General features: G+C 41.0%; 2 protein-coding genes across 5 annotated transcripts in view; one reads left to right on the top strand and one right to left on the bottom strand.

Annotated features, from left to right (window-relative positions):
• Positions 1-1,231: 1,231 nt before the first annotated feature.
• Positions 1,232-9,227, top strand: CDPF1 (cysteine rich DPF motif domain containing 1; the record flags this gene model as incomplete). The annotated part of the gene is given in 4 exon segments (XM_082281144.1): positions 1,232-1,344; positions 3,499-3,542; positions 3,545-3,609; positions 9,084-9,227. Coding segments are annotated over 4 exon segments (366 nt in total).
• Positions 9,228-15,857: 6,630 nt separating this feature from the next.
• Positions 15,858-25,299, bottom strand: part of PPARA (peroxisome proliferator activated receptor alpha) — a 38,555-nt gene continuing 29,113 nt past the window's right edge. For all 4 annotated transcript variants that reach the window (XM_082280722.1, XM_082280719.1, XM_082280720.1 and 1 more), the window contains 3 exons: positions 22,859-23,061; positions 19,559-20,006; positions 15,858-19,382 (listed from right to left, as the gene is read on the bottom strand). In XM_082280722.1, the coding sequence (XP_082136848.1) occupies positions 19,135-19,382; positions 19,559-20,006; positions 22,859-23,061 (899 nt within the window). In that variant the 3' untranslated portion in view covers positions 15,858-19,134. The remainder of the gene's footprint in view (positions 19,383-19,558; positions 20,007-22,858; positions 23,062-25,299) is intronic.

Genomic DNA, 25,299 nt, shown 5'->3' with positions numbered 1-25,299 from the left:
GAGGGTTTTTGGCTAAAAGCTGTAGTTTTCTTGATAACTGCAATGTCAATTATCATCTATAGAAGAAAATGGTGCAGGTGAGAGAAGATTGCAGTTTGCAGACAAGCAACCATGTTTCTTTCATGGATTGGTGCAATTTTTGGGCATGCACATGGTTAGCTGTGCTTGATAGGATTGTTGATACAGACTAAAATCAATCCTAAAAGCCTACTTGCCACACCATATTTTTTGGAAAAAGCTCATCTTTTTGGAAGGACCCTCAACTAATATTAGTGGTATTAGTGAACAGTAAGCTCCCAAAATGTAAATCAATGGCCAGGATTTTAAACAAGCAATCTGTTAGCACCAAAGCTGACGGAGCATGACTTCCTATGTGTTATATCTTGGGACTGATGGCCACACCTTTGTAGTGAGGCCTGAAGTCTGTCAGAAGGATGGACAATAACTTTCTTACGTGCAGATTCTCCTATTTATAAAAATATATGGGTATTCTCCAGGAGGATAAAGCAGAGCCTTCCCCTTCTGCCTATTTTCGTAAAAGTTATAGGATCTAAACTGTTTTAAAGATGTCTGCTCCTTTTTCCCATGTGGCTGGAATGGGCCAACACTTCATCGAGGTGATTCCATTTCCATAGAAAAGTAGATGAGAACAGGGAGCCAGGGGTAAGCTTCCAAAACTCTATTCCAAGGTGAACCAGAAGCAAAGAAAAAGACACAGTCTTTTCATTGCAACACTTAACCTTCCTGGTACCTGCCTCCTGAGTGGGGTCCCTAACCCTTTCATGGCTCCAGTTTGAGGGAGGAGATGAGCTTTGCAGAACTGGATTGGAATTCTGCACAGCAGCAGATTGGGAACAGTGTCCTGGGAAGCACTTAGGGAGTACAGACCTGAGTTGAGCAGAAGGTTTTCAAGATTGCAGCCATGTGCTTTGTCACCTGAGTTCTTTCATGGATGTTCCAAATTAATAGGTGAACTTTATAGTTAGGCTCCCAGTCTGCAATTTATAGACTTGTCTAAGGAATTTGAAAATTTAACTGGGACATGGGAAACCAACCTGATTTGGGAGAAAACATTTACTAATCAAGGTTTGCAATTGTCAGTTTTCTGTTGGGTTTTAATTTACAAAGCCAGATGTCTCAGGTCACTTTAATCTTCTTGCAGATATGTTCCCAGCATTGCATTTTAAGCGAAAAGATTTTTTTGTGTGTATTTCTTGCAGGTAGCTTAAAAATGAATGCATCCAAAGAAGTTCAGACACCAGGAGAGTTCAAATGTGAGCTGTGTGAGTTATCAGCCCTGTACACATACTATGGGCAGATACCACCAAACTCACACTCGATTGTGTAAGTGCCCTCTGAGATCACAGACTTCATTTCTGCCATGAGCATCAGAATCCTTGTGCTGTGCACTGCATGAGCCCAATAATGTGCTGTATTGACCCTGAGCATGAGGCTTGGTACTTAAAGTGATCTTTTTCCCAGGGGAAGGAACGTTAAAAATTGTCAGTGTTGGTAGGAAAGACAACAATCAGTTTTTGTGCCCTGCTTCAGTATCATGCAAAAATTTGTATTTAGCCTAGTTCCTCGCCCCACTGACAACTCTACTGTACCAATATTTTCTTGCTAGAATACTACTGACTGCAGGCCTAGTATTTCTGGGAATAGCCTTCCCCTCACTGTAGCCTCCCCCAGCTGAGCGATAGATACACACAGCATGAATGAAATATATATGGCAGAAACACTTCTTAAGAGCTATGTGGCATGATGTGGAGTTTTGAACAGCAGTGCTTTTTTGTGTGGTTTGGACAATCCTTTGTCAGACTGTGTGACATCAGGTTGTGGGGATGTTCACTATGTATTTATATTTTCAGGGACCGAAGCCTTTTCTCTCTCTGCTAAGTAGGGATATTTTGACCAGAAATTATGCAGTTACAGCTTTGTCTGCAGAGATTAAACTCCCCATAAAATAAAGCACTTTGCTTTAAATGCATGTGTAGCTTGGTGGAGGCCATCATGGTCAACAAATCCATCAGGCAAACATGGTCAGGAACTCTATGGAGCTGGAAGTCAGGCATGTACTCAGCATTTCCCCCAATAAGAATGCTCAGTTTCTTAAAGCATGGAAACAGCTGTTGATCACCACCTGCTGGGGTTGTTGTCTTTGGGCAGCTGTCTTTTTATTTTTCCAAACCCCACAGTGCTACTGGTTTTCCCTTTTCCACTCAACAAAGCAATGGCTCACCTTTGATCAGGTCCATTCCTGAAGAGTCTGAATGTGAATCTTAATTTAGGTTATCCAAGCTCAGTGTTAACATCCCAGCTTTGTTTGGATTGCTCAGGTGCCAAAAGCAAGAGTAATGCTGAAGCACCACACTTCTATAGATGCTTTTAAGAAATAGCTTCACACCCCATCTTTCTTGGCTTGCTCACATGTCCCAAATGCCATGCTGCAGGAAATGTGCTGGACAGGAGGCCTTGTCCAATGGCTCTGCACTGACGAGGGCTGGGAATCCTGCAAGGGGAACTTTGCAAACACAATCCTGTCTTTCTACCCCAGGGACTTGTTGACAGGGTGATCTGCCATGGTAAGATGCCTGATCTTCCCTAACAGTGGAAGGCTCTGGCCATACAATTTTCTGTTTGAGTGGACAGAAAAAGGAGACACACACTCCTGCACACGCTTGTGTGTGTATGGAGGCAAGGAGAAGGCAGTATGAGTTGACAGAATACCTTTTATCCATATTATTACCAGAATCCAAGTTTGACTTAAGCCCAGGAGTAAGTCAGGTGCCCCTGCTAGGTGCCCTGTGCAGACAGACACTCAACTGACTTCCATATTATTTTGCCTAGAGCTCCCAGAAAAAAATAGAGCTTTAGTTTTTCCCAGGCAGGTTGCCAAATTATTAATAAATGCACTCCCTCAACACCCTGGAGCAAGCAGTACAGTCTGTGACATAAAGTAAGCACACTGGTGGTGACTGCAAGGCTCTCTGCCAGTAGCTCCTGCTTTTAGGAGGTGGGGACCTCAGCTTTACAGCAGTGACATAACCAAGAGCAGTAAAACCTTTTTATTTTATACACACATGAATGCAGCTTGGAAGAGAACTTCTGATTAAAAGCTGTGCAACTGAAATGGTGACTTGACAAGGTACTGAAGTTGGCCATGCTGAGGAGTGCTTGTCATAAAAAATGCAAGATAATTACTTTTTAAGGTAGAGCATTGAGAAAAACTTAGTAAGATGACATTGAGAGGCCCACCAGTTGCTCTGCTTTTGGAAGAGAGATAGAAAGTGCAGTATAGGACTGAAGGCAGCTGCAGAGTTGAAGGTTTTGAAGAGAAAAGGAGCTGCTGAGCTGCTGCATTGCCTTATGTACAACAGCAGGATGAGCAAATCAAGTACAAAGGGCTGATAACTTTTCAGCCTCCGCAATTTCCCCCTCTCAACCATCCCCTACTGTGAAGTATACACTTAAAAGCCTGAAATTATTCTTTTACAGGCTTTTGGAAGAAGCCTATATCATGAAGGATCCTTTCACCCCTGACAGGACAAGTTCCTCATCGTTGGGTCTCATCGCAGTTTGTGTAGCAGAGCAGTGTGTGTTGGTACAGTAAGCAACAAGCAAAACAAGCTGCTTCAGTCATTTCTTTTTGTTCCAGTCCTGGTGACCTGTCAGAAAAAGATCAAGCAGCTAACACCCAAACAGTCCATTTTTAAGGCAAACCATTCCCCCTTGTCCTACCACTACATGTATGTTAATTGTACATAGTTGCATGTTCTTGTGGATTCTGCCAGATGAAGCTCTCAGTATTAAATTAAAATGATCAGCAACTGTGAGTGTTCTATTTACGGATGAGCACAGTCCAGCCTCTCAAGCACAAGGAGTGCTCTTTTCTACTTTCTTAGCACCAGGAAATTCAAGGGCAATATAGATCAACTACACCAACAGTAGGTTGGGGTTTTTTTCCATAAAAGGAATATAAATGTCCATGGATTGTTAGGTTTGTATTCACAGCACAGGGCTGTCATCCTATTTGCAAAAGTTAACGTTCAAAGTGAGCAGGGAAGAGAGTTGTACCATGCCACACTTGCTCTCTGAAGAAGAATGAATTTAAATAGCAGCTGGAAGGCAACCTTAAACTGTGAAATCTGAGTGCAGTCCAGAAAGGTGGTATAAAATTACAGTTGTCTTAATTCCTTTTCTCTGAGCAGAACTGGCCCCTTTATTTGCCATGAGTCTCAAACTCTGGGAGTTGGGCAGACATGGCCAGAAGGATATTGGCACACTTGGCTCAGTTTAGTTGCTATTCTGACTTGTGAGCGGTCAGCACCAAGGATGGGCTAAGAGGAGCATGCAATAGCACCTTTCTCCTGATTGGATTTGTTTCCTTGTTAAAGAAATTTTTTACCTAGGTTTCCCACAGCAGGGTGTCAGGCATCCAGTTTCAGGAAAAAAAGGTTTAATAATTGAACGGTGCAGCAGCAGGAACAGTTCAGGCTGCTTCCTCCAGGAGGGGCCCCGAAGGAACCCCTGGGCTTTCATATCCTTACCATCTGTGCACCCATTCCCATGGGGTCTGGGGTCTTACTGCAGTTCACTGGCTCCTGCAGAGTCTCGGGGTGACCAGTCCTCTCCCAGACTGTGATGCAGGGTCCTGAGCCCTTCGTTAGGAAAAGGATGTGTGCCCGTTCCCAGCTTGTTGCTGGGGGCTCCAGTTGTTTCCTGCCATCCAGGGCACAACATGCAGCTGGCACTGGGAGCTTGCACACCCAGCTACCTGCACTGGGAGTATTTCTCCACATCCTGTCTCTGAAGTCTCTTCTGACATTTAAATGAATGACTGAGAATCACCAAAAGTGATTGCAGCTCAGAGGGTTGTTTTTTTTTTTTTTTTCTATTCTGGAGCTACAAGAGGGAGTTGTAGGCTCTGACTAGGTGAAGTGCCAGCACTCTGGTTGTGGCTGTGGTGGCTGGGCTCAAGTTTCCTGAGCCAGGTTGCTCAGGGCAGTTGTGTGGAGGCAGAGCTCACATGAGCAGGATCTTCCCAGTGGCACTGTCCCTGCTGTGGCAGGGGTGGACTCCCTCCCACACACAGCCCAACGAGGAGCCAAGTGCAGCTACTCAGAGAGTTTGGGCTTGATTCCTGCCCTGACATGCCAGATTTATCCTTCCTTTTTAACAGCAGAGGATTTGTAACACAGACACATTTGGGACAAACTTGAGCATATTTAACTATTTTAATTCCCAAATGAAGTATCTTGAATTTAGGAAGGATTCAGCAGGTATTTTCAAGTGTGGCAGTTTGAGCTGTCAGAAATAGGGCATTTCAGCCTCTCAGGGTCTTTGCACACAGTGTGCTTTTCTGAATGAAAGTGGGGCTTTTTCTTTGAAAAGCTGTGCTTCAGTTAACCTAGGCCTTGGCAATGCATAGAAGATACTTGCAGTGAGTTAATGGAAGCCTCTTCTAATCTTTTTGAAAGTCCTGCTTATTTTGCCTATTGTGGAAATTTGTCAGTCATTTACTGCTTGTTATCTGAGTTTTCAGGATTCCCCTGATGGTATCACTCAAAGTAAAACATTGATTGTAAATAATTGAGAATAAATTTCTTACCAAACTGGCCAGGCCTGATAGTGAATCACACATATGACTATGGTTTCAAAATGTATTTAGCAATACTGCTTAGGTAACATTGAAAGAGATCTGCAGAAATGATAATTAGTGCTTTAAACACCTGTACCACAAAGTAAGCAAACACATACTACTCCTCTTCTTGTAGGGAAAATTAAAAGTCCAGAGAAGTAAAAACTTATCCAAGGCAATAGAGAGAGACAAAGTTAGTATAATATCTCTGTATTGGTTGTGGTTCCTGCTTGTGCTTGACCCAAGTATTTCAACTCACCCCTGGTCTGAGTTAAATGTTAAAGCATAGGAAGTGAAGCTGAAGAAAATCATACTTTCTTGGGCCTCTTTGGTAGAGAAGCTGGACCAATTTGAAGGGTTTTAGTGACAGGTTGGTTTTAATATTATGGTAATTCAGAATAGTATTAGGCTAACGTGTGGCAAAAAAGACTTTTCTAACATTGGATTTGGCAAAGGGATTTTAGCTAGCTTTTGTACCTAAGGAGGCTTAGAGACAGGTCAGATTTTAGGCTTTTCATGAGACAACCCATGCTAGCTGAAGTGTATTTCCTTACAGTTGCTATGCCAATAAAAGTCATGACTTAGCAGCTGTTCTGTATAGTGCTCATAAACTTAAGTATCTTCAAATATCCTCTGAAGTTTCACTCAGTTAATTTACTTCAATCATTTTGTAGCCTGCATCACCCTGCTCAAGTCTTTTATCACAGTGCCTTGGTAAGTGCCATTAGTTCTGATCCAAGTGGGAATAATTCTAATGATTATCTGAAATGTTTTAAAACACATCAAAACCCCACAAAAAGGAAGATAATAAAAATGCTTTTAAAAGTCCTTGGGCAGGTTGAGTGCCCTTCCTCCTAATTACCCTTTCAGAAAAGGGCAGAGGAAATTATATAATCTGACCATATTAGCAATTTAAAACATTTACTTCTGTTTTATTGCAACACTTTCTAAAGACAGGGAGAAAAGGTAGCTTTTGGAGAAGAAAAGAGGAAAGGGAGCAACTTTCATCCCTTACTGCTCACCTCAGCAGAAGGTGACTGAGCACTGACCTTGGACATGATTGTAGGTATTAAGTGATAAATGAAATACTACAGCTGCTTCCCACTCAGCTTCCAGTCATGTGGGGTCAGTCCTGGACACGGATAGGCAGAGCCTTTCCTTTACGTATTGTGGTAAAGATACCATCCCTGTATGTATTACTTTCAGATGTGATTCATGTCAAAACGAAAATAAACTCTGGCAGCATGCTTTGGCAGCTCAGTTTTGCCTGAATTGGACTATGAAATTTGAAATTTGAATGGCCCCCTCCTGCCTTGGTCATGGAAGGGAGAAAACACATTAAAGAGTCATCTGATTAAACACAGAACTGTACCAGGATAAGGGTTTAAAAGAAGGGCTCGACTCTACATATTGTAAAGTTTAATTCATAGGGCATTGAAAGAAGAGTTATGCTGAAAATCCCAGGACTGAGAGAGCAGCACTAAGGGTACATGGACTCAGGGCTCAGGGGTGCAGTGGTTCACAGTCATGATTTGCCCAGTTCCTTTTAGCCAAAATCCGCACCAGTTGGCAACTCATTTCAGCCAAAAAGAATGCAAATTGAGCACCTGTGTTACCTGTGAGGAGTTGTCTTGATATTGGGATCCCACCTGCAGAAACAGCCTCTCCCCTCCTTTGCCATGGTCTAGTGGCCACCACTTGGAGCCCTGAGCCTTGGAGCTGGGGGGCTGTGCGCCATTTGGCAATGCAAGCAACAGTAGCCAGTCCAATTTAAACTCTAATCTCCCCTTTTAAACTGGCAGTTTAACGTATTAGGGATACCAAGAGACAAAAAGCAATAGGCTCTGGAGGTTGTGCAACTGAAATCCACTTTCAGGGCTTTTCAGAGACTAAGGCCTCACACTCATTCCAGAGTGTGAAGGGGCCTGGCAGTCAGCGCAGAAAAGGACAATAGATGAAGAGAAGTTGTTCCTCAAGCTTCCCAGTCACATGGAAGCAGGCTGATTGTGATTTTGATATAATTATCAGCTGAATCTGCTGCTAAAGCCCAGATAGTGACATAAGAAACAAAAGCAAGGACAGGAACACATGAATAGCCAAGCCAAGCTCCCAGAGAAAGGCCAGCTGCAAATGACCATGGCAAGGGGAAAACTTTGCTATTTAGGTAAGACCTAGGGAATCTCTTTCTCCCCAAAAGATGTCCAGATCTATCTAAACTGATGTCTTTATTCATACTTAAATCCCCAAGAATAATCCATCAGCAACACCAGTTCCAGCTTACCCATGAAATCCTATTTGGAATTTGGTGATCAGCATGTCAAGAGAACCAAGGACGTCAGTCTCGCCACGGAGCAATGGAATAATACATTAATTACTTTCTCTTCCAGTTGTTTAAACTTGACATTGCAAATACATTAAAGTGTCCCATCAGTTTTGCTTCTTTCTATTCAATTACTAACTGGTTACAGCTCCTGGGGAAAAAATAAATACTGGGTCTGTAGAAGCTGTGAACAGAACAGGGATAGCAAAAATACCTTCTTTGTGCACAACAGCTTTTATACTTTGCCATTGAGAGTTCAGAGAAGAGCCATTAGGTCAAGCTATAGTACCAGGTGTGTTTTTAGGTTTTAACCAGGGAGTACATTTATTGAGGGTAAGGGATGAAATCTCATTTGAATTGTCTCAGCTGAACAAAGTTCATTTAACTACTCTGGTTATTGGACACTTCTGTGATATTGATATAAAAGTGATAATTTTTAGTAGTCTCCTCGGACAATACAAGTGCATGGATTAGTGGAAGTAAGAATAGTTTTTTTGGGAGTTATGGAAAAGATGGTCTGTTGTGAGAGCCCCTAGGACTTGGTGCTTGTGTTGGCCTTTAGGCCATTTTTGTGGAGACTGGTGAGGAAGAGCGTGCTGGGGCTCCAAGTCTCACATGCCATTACAGGGATTTGGAAGATCCTCCCAGGAGGTAGAAATCTTCATCAGCCAAGATTTAGAGGAAAACTTTGCTCTTTCAGTAAAACCCATGGAATCTCTTACACCTTTATTCACTCTCCAAGAATAATCCATCAGCAATACCAGCTGCAGCTTATCCATGAAATCCTATTCGGAATTCAGTGAGCAGGCCAGGAAACCCATGCATGGTGCTGGAAGGAGAAGGCAGCTGAAGGAGGGGTGTTGCTATTCCCTGGAGCAGGGAGCTGGTGAAGGTCACTTTAATAGAAGCAGTGGAACAGTTGATTTGGGGGTTTTATTTTTCACCCAGTTGGCTTTAACCAGATGTTGGAATTATTGAGTAAGAAAAAGTTAAATTGCTGGAATATTTCAGCCCAGAAGAATTCATTTCAGAAGAATTCTAAATATAAATGTAGTTTAATGAGACTGGAACATAAGCATTTCCTTTTTTTGTATCCTGCTTGTAATGTTATTTTCTTTACAGGACTGTAGTCTGTTCTACTCCAAAAGGTTCCGCTTCCCCTGTGTGAAGGAAAACCTAAAGGCCTTTCCTTTGGAAATACAAGAAGGCATGGATAAAAGGAAGCCCCAGCATAAATCCTGCAAAATAAATGGATACAAAGCATAAATCTTGAAGGACCAAGAGTGACAGTTCTTTGGCTGGGGTTTCTCCTCTGCTTGGAGACTATCATGTTGCTTCTTTTAAAGACGTGACCTTCATCAGCTCACTACTACTGGAGAGAGCAACACATCTCCTTTCCCTTGGCTTGGGTTCAGACATCCCCGTGCAGTGCCTGCCGTGCCAGGGAGCAGCTCTGAGGTGCTGAGGAGCCAGAAAGGAAGGCAGACGAGCCTGCTGACACCATGTGAAATGCTTGCAGTAAGAAACCAAACAGCACAGAGCAGAGGAACCATGTCCAGATCTTCACATTTGCTATTTTAGTGCTTTGTGTTGTTCTTGACACTCCTACAGTGTTACAAAATTCCAAAACAGATTGACCTGGCTTAATTCAGTATATACCCAAGAAAGTCAGTGTACACCAATTGTTAATCTGGCAGTGCTGTCCTAGTAAAATTACATTGGGCAGGGAATTTAAAGCTTTATTTTTAAGTCTAAAATAAAAGTGCTGTGAGAAAATGTCATAAATACAATACCTAAATTTTTCAATATGGTAATCTTAATGCTATCACAGCATTGAGACTGAAGGTTGATGCTTCTGCAATCAATAAAAATATTGACAAGTCCCTTGCACTTGAAGTCACTTTTCACTTAACCTTCCAGTCCATGTCAGCACAGCAACTGGAGAGAACCCTGAATACACTTGGCTTATGCTTTACAATAAAGGTGGTTTCCTTTTCACTTTCAAAGCAGTTAATCTGGAAATAGAAAAGTTCCATTAATACACTCAATTCTTTCCTGAACTACACAAATAAACTGCAGCTATAATAGAGATGTCAGAAATACAGTTTCAGGCAAAAAAGGTAAAAAGTTGTGATGAAAACAACAGTTTGTTTAGCTCAAAAATTAGCTTCTTCAGTTATGTGTTTTGACTGTCTTAAGATTTAGGTGGCTTTTATGTAAAACCAGAGTCACATGCCTTAAGGATATGTCTAGAATGCTCCCTAATCACAAAATCACCTTTTTTACTCAAGTTATTGTTGGTCATTGCTTCAGAACCTGTTAGTTCCTTGGTTAACATCTCTTTTTTTCAACTCTTACATCCATATAATTTGTAATAGGACAACATCTAAAATCGATCATTTTAGTAGAATGAACATGTGTCTGTTAAAAGAAATCAACATTATTTCAATGAGTCGTTTAGGAAATTTAAGGATCCTAACATCTTTCTTTTTTCTGAACTTAGTATATTGGTGTCCTCTGCTCAGGACTGAAATTTCTTGCAGTGACTGGAGGAGCAATAATGGACCTATTAGAAGCCTTTTCAAGCCCTAAGTCCTTCAATAGATAAAATATATGTATCTCTCTAATTGTGGAAAAAAAGATCCCTGTTAGGAGGCAACATTTCAGATTCCTTTTTGCAGTAACAAAAGACTACACTTTCAGGGAAAGTGATACTAAACTTATGTAAGATGGGTGGTATTATATTTCACTTTCATGTTAGGAACAGAGTTTAAAAGCTGCGGTGTGTCTGTATCTGTACCAACACCAGAGGCATGTCTTGTGCTAAACCCACAGCTGAAGAGAGCACGCCAAAGCAACATGGTTATGTGAGATCACAGGATATGTTTATACCAGCAAACACACCTTCAAATATTTTATTTCCTGGATTTCCCATTGTTCATGACAGGTTGTACTCTTAAATGCAGGCTTTAAAAGCCTGGCTAGTGCAGTTCCCGTATCAGTGAGAATGAGATCTCATCTCTCTGACCTCTTTTCCCTCCTGTTCGACTTCTTCTGTGCCTTTTTAAGACAAATGCAGTTATCTCATTCATTCATAACCATTATATTTGCCTTCATGGTATGACTGAGGAGTCATTTAAAGCCCTCAGAAATTTCCATGCCTTTAAGTACTTATTATGTTGAACTGTAGGGGGAAAAGACTCAGTATTAAAAGGGAGCAGAACCTCAGAGCAGAACTACAGAATTTTTAATTTGGCTCAATACAGCTCAGTTATTTACTGTATAACAGGAAAAACCAAGTCAGGGATTCCTCTGCTTCCCAGTTACCTGGATGTGAAGACCTGGTAGGTGAAGAAAAGCCAGCAAGTACCACAGAGGGACAGCAGATGTGTTCTGGCATCTCTGGTCTCTGCTTTAGAGAAAGGTGACTGCCCTACATGCCACTTGGTATTTCCTGGAATGACAATGGATTATTATCTGTGCCCAGCTGTTAAAATTTACGTATTCCACATTCTTGTATTCCCACTGAACATGAGCATTATGGTCTTAGTATCATCATATTTTGGTATATATGTGATTTCACAGCCTGAATGCTACCATGCCCAACCTTTCCTGCTCTTCGTGGATGCACAGCCTTTACAGGTTGTTTTCATTGGGGTCTCCAAGTACTTTCTGCTGCTCAGCATCAGGTCTTCCATGCTCCTGAGCAAAGCTGATGAAGAAACCTTTTTCCTGTGCTGTAATTTTCACTTCAGCACTCTCTTACCAGCTTAAAATATCCCCAGATTCTGGAAGGAAAGCAGCTACCTGTGACATAATTCCCCAGCTGATTTAATTGAAGACGTGCTCATTGAATTAGTCAGTGCTGCACTTCACACAGAAGTGCACTCGTTGTTGAATTCCACAGATGTCTCAAACCAGCCATACAACCCATGAGGATATGAAAGATCACAGCTGGATGGTAGGTCAGCACCAAACTTTGGTAATATATATAGATAAATGTATATGCAACGTCTCTGAGTATGTTACACACCCACTCCTGCTTCAAAAGGTGTCTAACAGTACATGGGGAAGCATCAGCACGTTAAGATGCTTCAAGTACGCTGCCTTTTGAATGTCACATTGCAGTGAGTTCCTCTCCTGGAGATGAAAGATCAGAACAAGTCATTAAATTCACTTTTAAAAATACTTTATTTTTTTAAAACCATTAAGGCAAAACCGTGTTTCAGATTAAGTTGGTTTACATTCAGTCTGAAAGGATTAAAGCACATAGGTTCCTACCGGTCTCTATACAAACACTGTGGATTCAACCTCTTATTTTTAAAGAAGGCGGAAAAAAATCAGAATGTAAAAAAGAAAAAATGTTTAGTTCAAGTTTTTTCATCCTAAATCAGTAGGCTGGTAACATTTGAGAATGCATCATTGTATGGAGCTAGATGTAACTTTTACATTCACAAGTGCAAGACACACTGTCTTTCCTAAAAATCCCTGCGAGACCAGGGCTTCCATTCGTCCTTGGAAGTGTCATTTGCATTGTTCTAACAGGAAGAAACTTGGAAACTTGGCTTGAATTAGTGGTTCTTACTGGGAAACAAGCATTCCATGAGAATTAGGTTTGACTACTCCTTGCAAGAAATGTCTGCTCATTCTACATTCTGTATTTACTGTAGTAAAATGTACCCAAAACCTCCTAAAAACAGGTGACTGGAAACAATAAGCTGTTTTGTTTTCTCTTTAATATTGGTATATTGATTTAATGAAACACTTGTTAGCTCTATTGATTAGGGTTTGGCAACATTAACAACACCGTGCTTTTCTTGTGTCCTACCAGGTAACAGACCATTTAAGACGTGAGGGAGGGCTTCAACATCCCGGTGCACTTAAGCTGTGGTGCTGATTCCTGGAGAAAATTCTGAGCAATTGTTTGTAAGAGCAGTGGAACAGCAGGAGCCACACAGGAGGCAGCTCCCCTGAGAAGCTGCTCAACCAGACTTTGTCAAACCACTCTGAGAGGGGGTTCTGGAGCACATCCATAGCATTGAAACGTTGGTTAGATTTGTTACTACTAAAGAACAACTAAACCATGCATCTTCCTGCTCTGCCGAAGGGCCAAGGCACTGTGACTCCATGGAGAGAGCTGCTGTGTGTGTGGTGATGAGCCATGTGAGCCCCAGGATGGGCCAGGGTGGGCAGGAGTGGCTGTTTGCATGCAAGCCACCCGCAGGAGGGGTGGTGACCTGCTCCCAGCTCTGCAGCACATCCCACGCAGGCTTCCTGGTGACACTGCACTCCTACACTCCTGGAGTACAACACAGGACTGGTGTGCCACCGGGACTTCAGTGGCTCAGGATTTTCCCATCCTGCCAATCTGGGTTTTTTTAAGTGTAAAGAATGCCATGAAACTCCTGGCATTGAGCATAAGGCTGGTGTCTTTACCATGATTATGGTACCTGCATATCCAACCTGAGAAAATACACCAAAATACTGTGAAACTACTTCAAGTACCTCATGCTTGATCTTGCAGTCCTTATTTAAGGTCCAGCCTGTAATCAGATCAGTCTCTTGTGCATGCTGCCTATCCCCTGGCCAGAGGCAGCTCATCTGAAATTGAGGTCCTTGCAACAGGAATCTTGTTTCGAAACATCCACAGCAATTGAATCCGACAAGATTGATTGACGCAATAAAGGAGCTCAAGAAAAAAACATCCCAGCTTAAAAAGCTGTGAGCACAATAGTGAAAAGAAAGTAGGAAACAGCCTTCCTTAGGGTGGGCTCAGCTACACACTGGGTTTGTGTCGTGTGAAGTGACAGTGTAAAGGAAGTGGCTGCAGGTTAGCACAGGGAAATCCACCAGAGCTTTTACAAACATGATGCAAACACCTTAGGAGACAACATACCTGTGTGGTGATGAAGTGATGAAGTGAAAATGCCAAGTTGCAGCAATTTGAGGAAATAAAATGTTATCTGTTACAAATAAAAAGCAGTAAGTACAAATGATTGCCAGAACATTTGTAATAGATTGTGCTTGTGATAGCTGCTGTGTTTGGTGATTCACACAGCAAAATAAAAGGTAGATACCTTTGAAAGGTACCTTTGTCCCTATATCAGATTTCCTTAGCAGGATGCTGTAGGCACAGACTGTCACACCTGCATGCACCAAACACAGAATCCCTATGAGCAGACTCTGAATTCAGTTCTATTTAAAATCCCACAGGAACCCTCCTGTAGGGAAGCCAATAATGCCATTTCAACATTTTGTTTTGCACTGCCAAATCATGTTTGAAATACATCTATAAAAGCAGCAGCTCGCCCTCAGGGCAGGTGGCAAGGAATAATCCTGAGTACATGTTGTTATTCCCAGTGAGCCACAAGTCAGTTCCTCAGAAAACACCAGCACTGGTGCATGAACCAAATGCAGCTTCTTTTCAGCTCTTTTCAAAGGAAAACGAGCTACCATGCTGCAAAACAAAGATGAACTCAGTTCTATGCACTATCTTTCATACTGGTGAACTTGAGTTAAAAACTCGATTTTGGGATTGCAGCTATTCCTCAACTAGACTTGCTTTTATTAAAATTAAATAAAAGGAAGTCTGTGTTCCATGTGAAAATATATTTTAAAGTTTTGTTATAACTGTCAACACCAAACACTGATAACTTTGAAGAATTTGTGATAGTTCTTCACAAATGATACAGCAATAAAGACCAGACGGGAATAAATAGCAATTTGTCTTTGACATCAGCCCCTTCATCCTTAGCTCATAAAAGTAAATACTTCCACACTGTACAAAGGGTTCACAGGATAAAGTATGTAACAAATATTTAAATTAAATAATTTACACATTTTTCTTTAAGCACCTCTGTAATTAATTTAGTGAAAGCTTATACCTTGCAATTATATTCTTGTATTTTATAAATTGAAACATAAAGAAATGGTATTACATTAAATTTTAAAAATCCCACAACACATAACATAACAATACCAATAATCTTAGCTCAAACCCACATATAATTTAAATCTCCAGTAAAGCTGATTAAATCTAGATACAAAAATTATATGCAACCGATTATCAGGAAAGCACTTGGGACATAAGCAAGCACCAGATACCACACTCCACCTTACATTCAAACACTTCCTAAAGGACGAGGGGGTTCTGAGAGGGACCATTATTTGTAAGACCTTATGCTTAAACAGTACCACAACAGCTGCAACTGCATTTGTCAAATGCAGTTGCAGGTTTTCAACTAAGTCACAGGGAGCTTTTCAGGACAGACTGAAACTGTTCGTCTGCAGCCACAGTGGGATCTTCCCCAGCTGCTCTGCCTCAGATGGGGCCTAAGTTTGTCCAGGCTTTCCAGCAGAAGTAAGAAGGAAATTCAAACTCAATCGTATGTGACCCAGCTCTCGTGATGAATAAATCTCCCCAAGTTTCAGCAGTTTGAATAAACAAACAAATGTTTAGATGCTTATTATAAGCTCTTTGATGTGCAGCCTTGTGCCAGCTCTCTCACGAGAACGGGCTTAGTGCAACTGCTGGTATTTCTGAGATCTGCACGGGGCAGGAATAATGCACAACTCTGCTCTCTGGCAGCACTTCAGCTCTGCAGCAGCTGCTGGAACCAATGCACAAAGGCACATGGAAATGGCAATTAATACCAAATATGGTTTCTTTAAATGCGACCAAAGACGCAGTTTTCTATAAGTAGAAACTTTCCTATCAGGTCTCAGTTTGTGTTTAAAGCAAAAGTGGGATCTGAAATTTAAAAAGGTACAAAGTAACTATTTTTTCAAATGGCAGCTTTAAAGGAAGTATTTGAGGAGAGAAGAACGAACATCAGATTTCCCTAATACTTGGCACAAAACCTTCCTTTCCCCCCCCCCCCCCCCCCCTTTGACAAAAAGTACCCAGGGCACCACAATAAATAAATAAATAATTCCCCCCAAACAATGCTCAAAAATGAGTAATCTGTAGGTTTGCTGAAAACTTAAGTAATTAATACTATTGTTTACCAGGATATTTCTCTATCCATCTGCTGTCTCTTGCCTTAAGCTGTTTGTGGTGCCTGGTTGCTAACCAGAGTTCTTCCATGCTATGACAGTAAAATGAGTTCAAAAATCAGATCCAAACTGTACCTGATGAGCCAGCAAATCTTTAATACTGTTTTAATCTCAAAATCTGATCTCTTTACTTCCCTCTATATGTTTTAAAGTATTAGTTTATCTGCACACAGGGGAGATGCTGAAATAATAGATCAGAAATAGATCTGAGATTAGTTTGGCTTCCAAATTTTTAAAAAATGGGCACAAACTGAGTAATTTTAAAATCTCCTTGGCCAAAGTGGGCTGTAGTCACCTCCTGAAGGAGCAAATGCAATTCCTTAAAAGCGTAATGTAGAAATGAGAAATTCTTTTGCCCATTAATTCTCGGGAAGGGAATTGTCTGCCCTGTGCCACTCTTTTAAGTGACTGTGGGAATGTGCATGGGGCAGCAGTGTGGGCAGTGGAATCCATCCAGAATTTTAGGATGTGTTAACATTTTGTTCATATTTCTGTAATTCAGAGATGTGTTCTCTTATTTTTTTTCCCCTCATTAAGGGTCTGCAATTTAATTTAAAACAGAAATCAAACTTTCAATGTCCAAGGAAGTAGTCAAAAATTGCTTGCTGGTTTTCAAATAACAAAAAAATTATGCACTTTTCTCATGCTAATAACAGGACCTTGTTACAAGCAGCTGCTAAAACAGCTAAATGTTATGTCTTTTACTGAATTACTCTATTTGCAATTCTTTATAGCTTTGCTGGGAACTTAGGCATTTATTATTTAATTTTCCATGTTTTTAAGTGTTCCCAAAGTGTTTTAGCCACTTTTGAGAACAAGAGCAGGAGAAGTAGTTGTGCACACTGACTGTGTCTTATTTTCCTGAGAACCTACAGTACACCTAGACTATGGAATGCAAATTTGAAATTTGCCCTTTGCAAAAATCTGAGCTTTGGGGGGAAAAAAAGTCAAGTTATTCTTTTTTTTTAGAAGATAAACTAACAGTTGGCTCCTACAGCTTGAGAACACCATCCCAGAATGGCTGATATTTTGACAACTTTTTGTGTCAGCAATATTGCAGATTAGTTATTTCCACGGCCTAAACCCCACAGCTCCTCAATGAAACAAGGTTGGCTGGGAGAATAAAGCAGCAGCATTCCTAAAATCCTCTCTTTGTTTCTGAGGGCACACTGTGTGCTGCTCTGGGACACAGAAGGCAGCCCATTTCTCATCTGAGGGTTCCTGGCAAGACCAGCATTCCTCTCTGCGTGTTCTTCCTGCTGGCAACAGGGAAGGGGAGGAAATTTTGTGCACATGCAGTTACTGTTTCTGTCCTGCCCTAGATGCTCACCAAATTTGAGGCCGGTGCTTCAATATTTTACACTAAATATATCTATATTTATCTATAACTTCTGCCACAATCATTGCCCAGATAAACCCCAAGCTGCCTTTAAACCTGTAATTTTTCCAGCGTCCAGCTGTGCCTGTGGGCCTGGACAGAAACATGCATTGCCAATGAAATAGGAATGACAGTGTGATGTTCTCACTTCATCACTCAATCCTTGCAGTGAAGATCCTGGTGTCTTCAAATGTGCGACAATAAAACAAGTACAAAGTGCCCTCCTGTGCCACTGAAAGCTTAACTGTAGTGAAAATGCTGGGACTGACTCCTGAGACCTTGGTGTTGTGAAACAGAAAGAAAATTAGGAGGTAATAATGTGAAGTTACCGTATCAAAGAAACAAAAAGAAAGAGAAACAGTAGAGTGCCTTGCATGCAGCTGGCACTTCTGGGCAACTCTCTGAGAAAAGAGCCCATGAAGTGGCCAAGTCAGGAAGCCATTTCCTTATGGCTTATTTTGCATCAGGAGTCGAGCAAGTGCTTTTGTAAAAATCAGTTTACTCCTAGGAACACAATAAACTTACTCTCAATTGTGCTGCCTTTCATACTACAACACAGCCTGACACCTACAAACACTGTTCTTGGTATTATTGTCACCTTACCCACAAGGACAAAATCTGGTGAAAACAAGTACCAAGTACTTCCATCAGGCAAGGCCTAAGAAGGAATAAAAAGAAATGTATCCAAGTGGGTAAAAAATGAAGCCATGTATTCATCAGAAAAGTAAACAGGTCCAAACAACCATACTGCCAAGACACTTTAAGGAAGCAGGTGCCTTTCCTATCCAATCATTCCTTTGGAGTCATCTATCACTGCAGTAAAGTGCAGTATCACTGCTGGAAAGTTAAAATTCCTTTTTTATCTGGGGTAGTATCAGATTTTTCAGTCTCTCCAAAACTCTTGCTGATTAAAAATAGTATTTTTATGTCAAAACTGCATCCTGAGCTATTACAAGTTCTACAAAACACAGGGTATATATTTCTCATCAGTGATATTTTCCCATTTCCTTAAAAGACTTTTGAAACAAAAGGGTTCCATCAGTTTATCATATTTACTTTTCAAGAAAGACCTGTTGGAGCATCTCTGCTGTATTTTAGATAACTCTTTAGATTTTGTTCAATTTCATAAGAGAAACATCTTTTAAACATGCTAACCCTAAGTATGCCAACTATGTGAAGCTGTACATAATTTCATGGAATTAAAGCAGCAATGGATCAAAGATCTTTCCAATTTTTTAGAAGTGTATGGACAGTAATATCCAGCCATTTGCTACACCTAGACTGAGTGCTGTAAGAAAAAGCATTAGCTGGTTCTCAGTAATTACCATGAGGCAAAAGTGCATCATCTTTCTGATTGTGCAGATACCTGGAAGGAAGGTGCTGAATTTGTTATATTAATACTAAAATGACTAAGCCAAGAGGAAATACAATTTTGTTCACTTCTGTTACTTAACATTCTGATTTATTATACAAATAAGTATTCCTTACCAATCTTCAAATTTTCAAATAAAAGAACCATTGTAAGACACTTCATTGAGCACTCAGATCAGTATTTTCCTGCAGCACTTTTGAAAAAGAAGACAAAAGATCCCAAACCAAAAGAAGTGTAACACTCCAGTTCCCCAGTTTTAGATTTTTCCTGCTCTGGGCTGAGTGAACAGCACGTAACTGTGCAAGTAGTTTTGCTCCCATCTGTATTTCTCTGTCTTTAAATATTGTGGAAAAAAATACTAAAAATCCTTAATACATATCCCTGTAGATTTCCTGTAGTAAAGGGTGTAAATGTGCATCAGATTCAGTCTTCTTGATTATCTGAACAAGCTGAGCGTGCTCTGTGACAAGCTGTCGGAGGTCAGCCATTTTTTGGAGAAGTTTTGGGAAGAGGAAGGTGTCATCAGGATGGTTGGTTTGCAAGTGAAGTTTCAGTACATGCACAATGCTCTCCTGCATTTTTTCAATGTGTCCTACATTTACAAGACCAGGACGATCTGTTCTCAAAACAAGCAAAAGAATACATGTCATAATTTTATAATGATTCCTCAAAGTGTAGTTAGTGGTAGAACTGAATCTTCCAGAGGATAGAAGCCTTTCCATTAAAATTATTAATTCATGAGAGGGAAATATTAAAATTTACTACTTTAGAGCACAAATATGTAATGCTTACCTCCACAGCAAATAATGGCAGCAACAAAAAGGGATATATCACTATCATCCAAATCCAGTGCATTGAATTTCATTGCAAAATCAAATTTTGGCTCCATTATATCACAGAATGGCTTTCTCAGGCTTTTCAGGAACTCCCGGGTGATAAATCCGTTCCCATAGGCCACCAGCATCCCATCCTTGTTCATCACAGAGGCCAACATGGCAAATATGGCTTCATACACCCCGTACTTCAGTAGTGTCACCTGATCGTTCAAATCAAGGTTGGAGAAGCCAGGGATGGATTTGGCAAATTCCGTGAGTTCTGTGACAGTCTCCACAGACGTACACTGGCAGCAGTGGAAGATTCGAACTTCTGCTTCCTTGTTCTGAATCCCATTGGCTACCAGTTTTGCCACCAGGGTCTTCTCTGCCATACATAAGGTATCCATATCATGTATAACAAATGGCTACAGAGAAAAAACCCACCAGTTCAGTCACAAAATAATGGTTATTTATAATTTTCTTCCTAAAGAATAAGAATTCTGACAAACTTTAACTTCCATGTTAATCAGTCCTCAACGATCAGTAAACCCCGAGTTCTTTTATATTTCTCATCAAGACAAACACTGTATGATGGAACTACAAACTGCAATACCTAACAAGTCTGCTCTGCAAACAGCAATGCAAATAGTCAAACATAAAGATGTATAGCATATCTTTAGTTTCGTTTTATCTAACAGTTACAGCGAAGCTCCAGCACTCCTGTGCTTGGTGTGCACGTATCCATCTCAGAGCTGGTCCCAGAGGGTTCACAAAAGACTTGTATTACCTTCTCCACAAGTCCAGGTTTTTCTGCCTACACTCCTATCCATTCCTAAACTAACTACACTTGATGCACATCATGATTCTTTCCTGAAGTACCCTAGGGGGAATACAGACAGTCATTTCAATACAGGGCAGCATATTTGCATAAGAATGTGAACCCGCACTACTCTTGTGTTTTATTATCAGATTTTCATAGACAATGTCCCAATTGTCCCAACTTTCTAGCTGCAGTTGGTGCTGAGCCATCTGTACAGAGAATCCCACTAGAATGTCAAACACAAAATTTGGTCTTTTCCATAATCCCCTTTGTTTTGAAAGGTACATGCTTTACAAACAGATGAGCCACTCTATTAAAACATTACATCAAAAGCAGCATTCGGACTTTCTTACAAACAATCAGAACTCAAAAATATTTTGATACATATCTGCAGAGCAACAACCAAAACAAAGTACAATCCACTGAAGAAAAACAACAAACCCCAGTGCTTCCCAGCCTAGCAAAGTCACAACAACTGACCTTGAACAGAAATTTAGTTCCATACGCACCAAGCACGTTCCCTGTGCTCTTTTGCTCATCTCAGATTAAATACCATGGGGAACACGAAGTGTTCTGTCAGGAACTTATAGGATTCACTTGTTTCTTCCAGAAAACTGTCCAACAGGTCAGTTTCCTATGGCTGTCCATTTTTAAATGTTTATGGCTACTGCACATTCCATCTCACTCCAGCACAGTTATACAGAGTAGAACTTTCCATGGGAAGGTGGATATGAATGGAAAGTGGCAAAGCAAGAAACACAACACATCTCTAAACCTTTATAGATGTACACTATCTTATAGCTTTTTTTTTTTAATTTAACATCATTTCAGTATGCAGAAAAGAGGTATGGCTATGAACTTGGGAGCAAAATTTAAAAATGACACCTTCTCATTGTGAAAAATGCTCATTCATTCTGAAATTAATTGTAGTGGTACCAAAAACTAGGATTCACTGAAATCAGCTGTTAATGCACAGTTCAGAAAAGGTGGGTTGCAAAAAACCCCTTCTTTTAGAATTTGTTTTTCTGCTGAAAAGTCAAAAGAAAATGAAAATGTTTGTTTTCTTAAGAGATGATGAAATAGCCTAAAACCACTTTGCTCTTCCCTGCATATGGAAAAAATTGGAAGCAGCCTGTTTGTAACATCCTAGGGCTGATTCTTCATTAATTTTTATGTGCACGGACATTTTTATGTGCATGCGGACACGGGCGTGCTGGTCACTGTCCTGTGGCTGTGGCCACACACATTCAAATACAAGAACTGGGATGCAGTGCTCTAGGATCCATCCCTGCATGTGTGACACATGTTGTGGCTTATGGTTCTGACACAGGGTAACAAGCACAAAAAAGGATTTTCTGCAGAAGCCCAATCAGTGAGGAGCTAAAGGCAGTATTTACTGTAGGCTCATGTCAGCCTGTGCCCCTAAAACGTTTAAGCCTGTGCCTAATTTTACACACCTCTTCAATGCAATGAAGAACACTGGGATAATTCATGTGTCTCTCTTCTAACGCAGAAAGCTGTAGGCTTGGCTAGACTAAACTAGTCTAATAAATAATTATATGCCAAATTCCATAATGTAGAAGACAGCTTGCTTACAATTTTGATAACACTCATCCCCACACTTACATGGCTTTCATTATGGCGTATGTAAAATTTCTTCCCTGCAAATTTTTACTGAAATTAAAGTTGCTGATAAAATAAGATACTTATCTTTTACATAAAAGTAACAAAAATCACAGCAGAGCTTATATAAATATGCATAAAGTGAAACAAGTGAGTCCTTACACCGATTATACTCTCCCATGTGCTACCAAACAAAAAGCAGTTGATCAAATCAGGTAGACCTTGGCTAAATTACCCTGAAAGAAAAATAACTTCTACAGCATATGTGTCTTCACAACCTTGCTTGCTTCTGCCTTTCAAAGGAACCATATAGAAAAGACCAGGAAGGCTGGGTGGAAATGGCCAGCATTGTAAACAAAAAATTACAAACTCAAGTTTTCTTTCCCCTCCTGCTATAAATATTATTCTGATTGAAATAAAAGCCATGCAGAGCGCCTGTACACCCTACAAGATAAGATAATAGCACTTATCCTGGCATTTGTGACAGAAAAACTTTTTTTTTTCACTGTCATAATAGGAAATTAATTTTGAACCATTCTCCCCATATCAAGAGGTATTCACATTCAGATATCACTTCATTTTTGATTAAGAACAATAATTTAAGGCTATGATTTTCCACTTACAAGGTGATCACCTGATTTTCCTAAAGCTTCTTACTATTCTGATAGTGGTTAAAAGCAACCATATTTACTACAGATATTCTCTTTGAATATTTCACGTCTGTATTACCATGATATTTATTTTCCAAAAGATTTGCTAAAGAGTCTACCAAATTATTACAATCACCTTATGTACCTGTCAGCTTTATTTTCAAGTAACAGAAGAAGTACTTACTGGATTGTTGTTGGTTTTCCCGGCAAGGATGATTCTGGCTTTAACCTTGTTCATATTGAAGTTTTTCAGGTAGGCATCATGAATTCTTTTGGCAAGTGATTTAAGATCTGCCATTTCTGAATCTTCTACATAATTTTCACCTGTTAGAATTTCTGCTTTGAGCTTGGCCTTCTCAGACCTTGGCATTCGTCCAAAACGTATTGCTGATGGGAAGACATAATTGTAAAACAAACACAAATTATACCAGAACTTAAGCCTTTTACCGTCGCTGATTAGAGCAGTAGATTTTTCTGTCTAGAAAACCTGAGGTAGAGGTGAAGAAATCTCCTCCTTCCCAACACAGTCAGTGACTACTATGCTAAACTGAAGGAAATCAGGTGTTTCAGAACACAAACTGCTATCTGCAGTGAGCTACAACACATTCCTTTTTCCTTCTACATTACCTAAATAGTTCTATTTTGTTTTCTCCTTATTGAGTTCTACAGCTCCCAGTATGAAACTCGAAGTCCACCTTGAGAACTCTTAAAACACTGAGTAAACTCATGACAGGAGCTCGGCAGAAAGCACACACAGGAGCTGGAGAGCTGCAGTGGAGTCCCACTGCTGGCTCAGAACCTGCGGGGGCATTCTTTATTCAACACACCTGTACTGCCAGTGGGAACCCCAGCCCAAAGTCCTGCATTTACAGCTCGAAGGCTATAGGCAACAAAACCTCTACACCCAGCACTCCATACTGCTTTCTCAACAGACTAACCCTTCAAGACTGGAGATGAGAACAGTTTGAATATCCAACCTAATCATTAGGATATTCTTCTGAGAGGCAGAAGATGCAAGTCTGAAACACCTCTGGGTATGGAGGTCTCCTGGTTTTTGGGCAAGTGGCCTTGCCATTCATGGGCACATCCACATCCTTCTTAAGTTTCAGTTTCAAGCGAAGCCAGCCCCATTTTACCCTTGGGAGGCGTGCAAGGGTTTGAGATGGCTCATACAGTGAGTTACTTGTACCACATTTCAGCATCCAACCGGTGAGGACAGGACCTCACTGCCTACACTGAGCAATTCAGGGAATGAACAGCATCAGCCCTTCACCATGCCCACGGGATCTTCTCATGACATAAGGAGGTGACTCTAAGCATGATCTGAAATACAGCTGTGGACTTCAATGGAAGTCCAACAAGGAAAGCCTGTTTGGAATCTGGGTTAGGTGCTTCCTTCCCCTTTAGGGTGGGTGGTCACACCAACCTGTTGAAAAAGTGGAAGAATACCTGCTCTAAACTGAAACTTAGTTTTAAGATAATGGGTGTAAATTTAGTTGTAGCTCTTTTCCTGAGAAATATTGCCAGCAAGTTAGCAGTCATCCCTTTTCCCTGCTGCCTCCCACATGTTTGCTGCAATAAAACTGCGGCTACTCCCTTCAACTGGAGTACAGATGGCCACAGAGTTTTTAGTAGGCTGAAACAGCTTCACATGGATATCAGTTCCTGCCAACCAGCATGGCTCCCTGCTCAGCTCCCAACCTGAGATGTCACTTTGTTGTCCACCACACTTTTTGAGGATGGCTATCCCCAGTCTTGCAGAGATTACCAACCCTCTCCCAATGGACCTCAATCTCAGTCAAGGCTCACCACAAGGGAGCCAGGCTTCTGCAGAACCAGAAAGTCAACTCTCACAATGCCTCCTGATGGGACTCTAAACTACAATGTCACAAGTGGCTTCCCCAACCATGTTCCCACCCCACCTATCCTGACTGAATAGTTTCCTTAGGAAGTTTGTCTCCTAACCCACAGCTTTTCACCTAGCCCAGCATTTTTACCTGCTTTCACATTGCACCGGCCCCCAAGTTCAGCCTGGACAATATCAGAGCCAAGCAGGGAAAGCAAACTACTGTCATCTGGCCAAGTGAGATGTGCTTTCTCATGGCTTGGCCTCTCCCTCTTCACCCATGTTGCTCAGCAAGCCATGTCCTGCACAGAGAACTGCCTCGTGGGTTGAAATTGGTCTGTAAGCCACAAGCTTGCCACCCTTATCTTAAATCAATAGCACAAACAACAACATAACTTTTAAACTGGATCTCTAAATGCTCTGAATTTTTACCATTCTGTTTAACAAACAACCTACCAGATTCCTGTTGCACAGTCAGCACAGACCTTTGCCCTCCCTCTCCACTTTCTGAACCCTCTGCCCAAGAGCTGTTGCACTGTAACCTGGAAAATAATGAAGGCTGCTTTCCTACAGATTTCTATCCTGCGTCACTCCCCCTCACAATGAAGCGGTTGTTCTCCTCCTACTCCTCTACAAAACCCTTGATCAGAATTCCTCCAGTACTGAAATCTGTTTCAATGGGAGTACTGGTGCCAAAGTTCTGGGGTGAATAAAGCAAATAAATGAACATTAATATGGACAAACTGACATACAGCACAACTGTGTAAAGCTCCTAACAG

Source organism: Coloeus monedula (assembly GCF_965178545.1).
Source record: "Coloeus monedula genome assembly, chromosome: 4".
NCBI lineage: Eukaryota > Metazoa > Chordata > Aves > Passeriformes > Corvidae > Coloeus > Coloeus monedula.
This window is presented reverse-complemented; position numbering and strand designations above follow the sequence as displayed.